We start from the raw sequence: 8,410 nt of genomic DNA, 5'->3' as shown, positions 1-8,410 counted from the left end.
GTGTGTCTCCTGCCTGACGCCCACATCAGGCCCTGTTGATATCCCTGCCAAGCTGGGTACTGACCAGGGACTCTAGAGACCTGCTGGCTTCTCTTTCTAGTTGCCATGGGATTTGGGTAGTCCACGTGAGGAAAGGAAGGCCTAGTGAGGTGGACAATGGCTGAAAATGGTTGCTCTGTGCCAGGGAGGGCGAAATCATTGGGGTTTCTCTTGGCACTTGGCTGGATGATCAGATCACTATGCCACATGCCGATATTAGCTACTTAGGTCTCTTTCTTGACTAGCTTTTCTTTGCTGCCTTCTTACAGGGAAACAATGGCCTCAAACCCAAGGACAATGAGTTCACATCCAAACCCTGGCACTGGCCTATCAATTATCAGGTAGGGCCTAAGACTTGAGCTCCTCCAGGAAATAGAACCAAGAAAAAGACCCATTGAGTGTGTGGAACTGGACTATTTGTGACAAGGGGAAGCCTCACCTGGGGGACTGGCCAGGAAAGGGGCTGCCTGATTCTGATGCCTACGTCTTAGAGAGTTGATGTAGAATGTGCATTCTGAGCCTCCTGTCCAGGATACTTGTCTACAAAAGTGTGTAACATATAACTTCCTTCCCCTTGAATGGGGGTGGCTGGGGATGAGCTATGCCTTGAATCAGCAGGGTGTCCTTTGCTCCACAGGGCCTGCGCTTCTCAGGGGCCAATGACACAGACTTCCGAGTCTATCTGCTTGGCAACCCTGTGAGTATCCCAGTTCTGAATATGTAGGCCTATGCATCTGCCTGTAGAAGTTGGTGTACGCTTATCCCTAGCTCTTCTTCTATACAGGTGGTCTGGTGGCTGAATCTGGTGAGCATTGTCCTCTACCTCCTTTTGGGGAGCACCATTGCCATCGCTATTAAGAGAGGCGTACAGCTGCCAGCAGAGTTGGAAGGTCAGGACATCTGGACTTTCCCTGCTCTGTCTTTCAACTTGCTTGTCCTGCACTGGGGGGGGGGGGCGGTCCTGCCTGCTGTGGAGCTTCCCTTTCCTCCCCCAGTACACACACTCCCTCTCCTTTGCTTTGGAAGCCCATAATCAAGTGACACCTTACACTGGGCTCAAGATTTTGCATCTTCCCAGTAGCCCTGTAGCAAGGTGTCATCACCCTTTCTGTGTATTAGGAAATTAGGCACAGTGAGACAAAGAGCTGTCACAGGGCACATAACCAGTGGTGATGGCAGTGAGGCTCAGACCCCAGCAGTTTGCCTTCAGAGCCTTCACTTTTCAGTCTCACTTTCTTCTCTGCCTCCTTTGTCCCATGCCTTGTCCTCTAGTGGGGATAGAGAAGTAGCTCCAGGCCACTGCAGTGATTGCCCTTTTGGTTACTTTAGCTGCTGGGCATGGGCGGCACCCCACAGACCCTTCTGTCCTTGCCAGCTCCAGACACTTCCTACCCAGCCTCCTTTCTGACCTCCTTGCTGGGGAATGTCTCTGTCAACAAAGAGGTGGGAAGTAGAGACAAGGAAGACAGCTGTCTGGGGGTGTGTCTCCTGCCTGACGCCCACATCAGGCCCTGTTGATATCCCTGCCAAGCTGGGTACTGACCAGGGACTCTAGAGACCTGCTGGCTTCTCTTTCTAGTTGCCATGGGATTTGGGTAGTCCACGTGAGGAAAGGAAGGCCTAGTGAGATGGTGTGACCTACTCAGGGTCACACACTAAGTCAGGGCAGAGCTGGGCTCTGCCTCCACTGCCTGCTCATTGGGCTGTGCTGATTGGGCTGCACAGGGCTGACCAGGGTGCTGCTGCGAGGAGGTGGCCAGCTGCTGCTGGGCTGGACGCTCCATTACTTCCCTTTCTTCCTGATGGGCCGGATCCTCTACTTCCACCACTACTTCCCAGCCATGCTCTTCTCTAGCATGTTGACAGGTCAGCACTGCTGCCTACCTGCCCCGGGAAACAAGCACTGTGAGGCTAGGTGGGAAAGGAGGGGAGCCACCCTGAGGAGCAGAGCAGACTTACTGTGGTGCCTCCTTCCTGTGGGATCCCCAGGCGTTGTCCTCACAGGCTGGTACAGGTCTCCTGCTTTCCACAGGGATCCTGTGGGACACCCTCCTACAGCTCTGTGCCTGGGGCTTGGCCTCTTCTCCTGTGGGTAGAAGAATACATGCCATGGGAATCGTAAGCCTGCTTCTGGCAACTGCGTACAGGTATGTATCCCCTCACATTAGCCTTCAGCTTGAGCTCTAGGTACATTTGAAAATCTCTGGGGTATTTTAAGGTCTTCCCAGGGCTGGGCCATGTCCCTGGGGGTTCTGAATCTTGGGCCTGAGTGATCCTAATGTGTAGTTGGGTAGGAACAGAAAGGGTCTCATTCCCCTTTCTCCTTGCTAGTGGTTCTTGGCTGTGACACCACCCCAGCACACCTGAAGGTGCCCCTTTCTAGTCACAGTGGCTCCTTGCTAAAACATCAGACAGTGGGATGAGAGGGAGGATGGGAAGCATAGCACTGGGGGTATAGGGCTTGACTCAAAATTGTTCTTTGTAAAGTCCTTCTTTCTCTGCCTTCTGGAAAGTCTCAGAGCCCCTGTCAAGAGTCTTTGGCCATTGTAGTGAGGCCTGTGACCCATGAGCTTGTGTCTGCTGAAAAGGTTAAATTTACATGTTGGCAAGCACTCTGAGCTACACATTCCCATGGCCAGACCCCTAAAAGGTTACCTCTGTTAGGCTTGTTGGGGAAAACCTTTTCCCTCCTGGTCATTCAGCCAATGTTATCACAGTGGACTTGGATGGGCATAGATGAATGGAGGAATGGACAGACGGACGGACGGATAGATGAACAGACTAGGTTATTTTGTGGGATGGGCTCCAGCAGGGGAAGTTGCAGTTGGTGAAGTTCTGGGATGCTGACCACGTTTCTCTCATTCTCGTAGCTTCTACCTCTTCCACCCTCTGGCTTATGGGATGGTTGGTCCCCTAGCCCAGGAACCCGAGAGTCCAATGGCAGGACTAAGGTGGCTGGAATCATGGGAATTTTGAGGCCACTGCCAGGACCCCAACCTGAATCCAGGTATTGTCCAGAGACACCCAGCTTTGAAGCCAGATCCTGGACCCTTCCAGCTTCAGGGGAGCTGCCTGTGGAGCCTAAAGCACTCTGCTACCCCCAAGACCAAACTCTGGGAAACAGACCTGGATTTAACTCAACACTAAAAGGAACCACGCCCCTGTCTGCAGCACCTACATGGGGCACTTGACCTACAGCACCACTTGGTGCCAGTTCCCTCTCCTGTCAACACAAGGGAAGCAGGTGTGAGTGTGGGAGGGTACTGTGTCCAATCTCCTAACTGGAGTCAGGTGTCATAAATTCCAAAAAATGGTCCAAGGTTAACAGGATATTTTCTGGTATCTTTTCACATTGGATTTGGTTTCACTGTTTATAAGGTCCATAAGAAATTCTTTGATCTCCAGGAGGGCAGAGTGCTGTCCCACCCTCATGGTGTTACAAGGCACAGCAGGTAGGACCATCAAAACTCCTACCCTTCTACCCACACTGCGGGCTGGCCCTCTGCTGCTGCCCCCAGTGTCTTGTGTGGATACAGTGCTGCCTTTAGTGTGCACAGAGCACTGGATTCCAGGGCACAAGCTGGCAGAGAAGTTGCCAGTCTGTGGTTGACTGTCCTTAGATTTTTGATTCCCTGTTCTCTGAACTGGGTGGGTGGAACCCACATCTTGGCTGCCATGTGCCCAGTGTCTGTTTCTCACTGGCCATCATCCCTCCATCCCTTTTTCTCTGAGCCAGCTGTTGAGTCAGAGCCGGGATGTGTGGGGCTGAGCATATGAGATGCAGGGATAGGGATCACATAGCCTCTCTGGGCTGAAGTTTTGTTCTGGCATGGCGTTCCTGTTTTCACACTTCTAGCCCTCCCTGACAATACCTTATTTTGCTTCCTTGTCATTTCCTTCCTTTCTGACACTGCTTTACCAAGTCTTTTCCCCAAAGGCCCAGAGCTCCTGGAAACGCATGACAGCTTCTGCTGTCCACCACTTTAAGTTCTTTCATTTCCTTGCCCAAAGGGAGTAAGAAAATTTTGTAAGAACTAAAGCTATCCAAGACCAGCCCTTTAGTCTGCCTTCTTCCTTTCAGTTCAGAACAAAATAATGATTTGATCCCAGAAGATTTTGATATTTCAAGGTTTAATGATGAATTTGCCGTACTCCATCTTCCACCCACTATAGCTCTCAACAACTCTGACAAGGTCAGAGCTCTTTAAAGCATCTTCAGGAGGTGGTTGCCACGGAGACTGGAAATTGGTCTCAGGGACAGGCTGTGCTACCTACAGAGTGGTGGAGAGGAAAGCTTCTGGGCCCCGCTTGGACATTCAGCTGGAGCATCATTAATGTTAATAGAGGAAATGCAGCCCTGTCAAGAGCAAGGCAAGGTAGCTAATTAGATCTGAGGCCCACTGACCGTCCTCTCCCATGATTGCAGCCCTTTTGACTTCCCTTCTCCTCCCAGCAGGATGTGCAGCTTGTGTGTGGAATCTGAACTGTCTGTTTAATTGCATTTCTTGCAGGGACTGGGAAACTCTGCTCCCATTGCCCTCCCTGACCTTTGCCTATAGTCCCAGGCTGGGCTGGTTGCTTTTGAGCCCAGTGGGGTACCATCTGGGTAGATTCTCCTGAGAGGGATGCTGGAATCTGTGCTTGGCTCTTAAGGTGGCCCATGGGGCATCTAACAGGTGGCTGATTTTTCTTGTGCTCTATTTCTGGAGGTACTTGTTAGAGGGAAGGAACCCTGAAGTAACCAGGGGAGCCTTCAAGAGCCAGAGTAGGTAGGAGAGCACAGTGGGCTCCTACATGCCCCCCCCAATGCCACATTGAGGACAGAAGGGGTCTTTTGGTTCAAGTACGGGAAGAAGAGTGTTCCCCACCTACTCCCTCTTCTTCCATACCCAAACTGGCATACATTCCTGTGGAAAAAGGCCACTTGGTGACATCACTAAATACTTGGGTTCTATTTGGAAGATGGAGGGGCAGTAGGCTCTAGGGTGCTGCTTTGCATGTTGGTTGCACTCCTCAAGAACTGACAGAGATGTGGTACATCTCAGACCGCTGGCGAGAAGGAAGATGTGCCAAGCAGCTTAACCCAGCCAATATCTTAACCCACCACACCTTTTTTCTTTTCTTTTTTTAAGTTTCTAGAGATAATCAGAGACCATTACTTTTGTAATAAATAGCTCTTGTTTTAAACACTACTTTGTTCTTGTGCTTAATTGGATGTGACTTGCCCTTGAGAAGATGTTTAGATGGCAAGTCCCACATGGTATCTCATGGCTGGGGCCATTCTCATTCCAGCTGAAGCTCTGGCTTAAAGCCAGGGAAATGTGGGCCTTCCTGAGTACTTGCTTACTTGGGAGACAGTGGCTCTTGTTTCCATTCCTTAAGCTAAAGCCAATAAGAAGCTGAGCCTACTTTTTCTTGTTTAGCTTCTCCAGACAAGATAGAAAGAAATAAGGGAACCATTTTCCCCCTAATTCTGAGATAGCTATCTGTGTGGCCCAGTGTGATAGCAAATTCCTATTCTAGTCAATGGAGGCCCCATCCTAACATGGCCTTGTGTTGAGAGTGCCAGCTGTAAAGGATCCACCCTGCCCTGCAGGGCACGGTACTGAAAACCTGACTGGGATGTTGCAGAAATGAAGAAATAACAGATGCACATACAGAAAAGCTGGGACATGTGAGTTATGATGGAGATGCACCAGTGTGTTTATTGCTCACAACATGGGAAGAGTTAGCTACTCTCAGTCAGGGCTCGGTAAGGGGCAGTCTCTGCCTGCTGGAAGAGACGTCCTGAAGGAAGTAGCTGGGGGCCACGCCTTCCGCCTTCCGTATGCTCTGTCAACATTCCCACAGGCACCAGAGGAAGACTGCCAATCCCCTTGGGTCTGAGGCATTGAGGTCCTTTTCGATAATACACATTCCCTCAGGACTTCATATTCATTCAGGGTTTCCTCCACTCCCCTAGAATATACAGAAGGTGACAGCTGACATTATTGGACTTAAGGTCAGAGTTGAAGGGATTAGTGTCTCTATGAAATTGGGAGTCTTCTGGATTATCTAACCCCTAAGGACCATAAGGCAGGAGGCAGGCTGGGGAGGAAGATAGGTCATTCCCATCACTCTGGAGGTAGCATCTGGAAGATGCCAGGGATAGGCAAATCAGAAAGGAACCAATTTGAGTGACAATAGCTTAGGAAACATCTCGTTTGGGGCTTTTTGTTTTTTTGAGACAGGGTTTCTCGGTGTAGCCCTAGTTGTCCTGGAACTTGCTCTGTAGACCAGACTGACCTCAAATTTAGAGCTTGGCCTACCTCAGCCTCCCGAGTACTGGGATTAAATACGTGTGCCACCCCACCAACCAGTTAACACCATTTTAATACATGTGACATTTAGTCCTCCTGAAGGCCCAGGGAAGCCACCATCCTTGTTGCCATTGTACCCATGAGAGATTATATTACTCACCTAAAGATCCATATTTAGAAAATATGAGGCAGGACTTGGTGCAAAAGGGGGTCTTTGAAGCCCCAGCCTGGTTCTGGACTGGAAGAACATGCCTAGAGTACCCCAGTAGCCCTGGACACTGGAATGAGGCTAGGCTTGTGGGTATTGTAGTTGAGTCTGATAATTTGCACATTCTGCATAATGTACTAAGATCCAGGCTTTCTGGGTTCCCCCAGTGGAGGTAAATATTTTATTAAATATTTTATAGCAGGTTTCCTGTTGGGGCAAAACTAAGCCCTAGCTTATAGTATTTGCCATTTTCCGTGGCGCAAACGCTGCCCCTGTGGCCATTTCAAGGTACCAACTTGATGTCAGTGAGTGAGAAGTTGGGAAGAGGTGCATAGTCAGCTTTATGATCTAGCCCTGCACTGACTCAGACCCAGTAACCTTGGCTCAGTCTGAATTATGGGCATGACTCTTGGTTGTGGTCTATTAATTTGAGGGAGGCAGTGGAGAGAGTAAGTCAGATGATCAGAACTGAGGTCAAACTCTGGTCCCTCCATTTCATTAACTGTGCAACGGGGCCAGCTAACTTCCTTGCCTCCTATTTTCTTACTGTGAGGTAAGGGTATAATAAAGAGCATCTCCTTCACAGGGTTACAGGGCTGTTGGGAGGTTACAGCTAATGGGCACAGTGTCTGGACACATGCCCAGTCTGCTCGTTCTTTAAGGACATTAATGACACATTGACAGCCCTGACTAGAGAGCACTTGAACTCTCCTAGATGGTGACAGGGAGGAGAAATCTCTCTAGCCCCTTAAAGCAGAATTCAGACCATTTGTGGTGGGGATACCTCACCCTGACTGCTTAGACTATACCGGATCCTGGGGGCTCTCCAAGGGGAGCAGAGATTAGAGCCTTAGTTCTTCTGTCACTCTGGCTCCAGGAAGACAAGAGGAACTGTGGGCTTGGGTGCTGGTCGCTCCACGTAGGGCATAAGTCCATTACTCCCATCAACTCTTCAGCTCTCAGAGGCAGTTAAGAGAAAAGGCAGCAAGGGCCCCAGTGAGGACTTCCAGAAAGTAGATAGAGGTTGAGTGGAGTGGAGGGTGTAGACCGGCCAAGTGGTTGCTTGGGGTCTCCTGAACTCTTTGGGACCTGGGCTGTTTGCCAGGCTGTCCTAAAGCCTTGCTCTCCTACTCCAGTCCAGGGGCCCAGAGATAAACAGAGAGATGGAGAAAAGTGGAATAGGTCGTCCCCAAACGTCAATCTTAGGAGCTTGGGTGGGGCAGGATAGACGGGCCACCAGAAGAAGTTCTAGAAGGGCTTCAGTCTGTTCATAACTGAAGACCAAGGACACTGGTTTGAGTCCATGCAACAAGACTCTAGAGACCTTCCCACTCAAACCCTTACAGAACATGAGGATGCAGAGGCGATGAGAAGTTAGAGCCAACAATGGAAGATAAGGGGGTATGCTGTCCAATGCCTGAGCCAGGAGAACTGGGCTGGGGCCAAAGAACTTCCATGCTTGAAAGAACAGTACTAACTGACCGGTGGCCAGCTGCAGACCCTGAGTGACAAGCACAGGACTTACCTGAGCCCCTTTTAGAAAATCGTATTAATTTATGTGTCTTCCTCAGGAACTCGGGCTAATAGTTTAAGACAGGCTCTCACTGAACCTGGAACTCACTGAACTGGCTGGCTAGCCGCAGAAACCCTAGTCTTCCACCTTCTCAGTGCCAGTGTTACAGTCACTAGGCCTCGGCTCTGTGTGTGTTGTGTGTCTGTTTTTCTCCCCTTTTAAGACAGTGTCCCTCTACATAGGCCTGGATGCCCTACAACTCCAAGCTGGCCTCCAACTCACAGAGACCCACCTACCTCTGTCTCCCCAGTGCTGGGATAATAGGCATGTGCCATCACTCCCCGTTGTTTT

At 50.2% G+C, this 8,410-nt stretch overlaps 1 protein-coding gene across 1 annotated transcript in view; it reads left to right on the top strand.

Annotated features, from left to right (window-relative positions):
• The window catches only part of Pomt2 (protein O-mannosyltransferase 2), a 45,808-nt gene extending 40,577 nt beyond the window's left edge, over positions 1 to 5,231 (top strand). The window contains exons 16-21 of the mRNA XM_005343398.3: positions 309 to 380; positions 677 to 736; positions 824 to 929; positions 1,765 to 1,905; positions 2,072 to 2,186; positions 2,910 to 5,231. Of these exons, the coding sequence (XP_005343455.2) occupies positions 309 to 380; positions 677 to 736; positions 824 to 929; positions 1,765 to 1,905; positions 2,072 to 2,186; positions 2,910 to 3,015 (600 nt within the window). The 3' untranslated portion in view covers positions 3,016 to 5,231. The remainder of the gene's footprint in view (positions 1 to 308; positions 381 to 676; positions 737 to 823; positions 930 to 1,764; positions 1,906 to 2,071; positions 2,187 to 2,909) is intronic.
• The last annotated feature ends 3,179 nt before the right edge of the window (positions 5,232 to 8,410 follow it).

Source organism: Microtus ochrogaster, chromosome 1 (genome assembly GCF_000317375.1).
Source record: "Microtus ochrogaster isolate Prairie Vole_2 chromosome 1, MicOch1.0, whole genome shotgun sequence".
In the NCBI taxonomy this organism is placed as follows: Eukaryota; Metazoa; Chordata; class Mammalia; order Rodentia; family Cricetidae; genus Microtus; species Microtus ochrogaster.
Note: the sequence above shows the minus strand (reverse complement) of the source record. Positions and strands in the feature narration are given on the sequence as shown.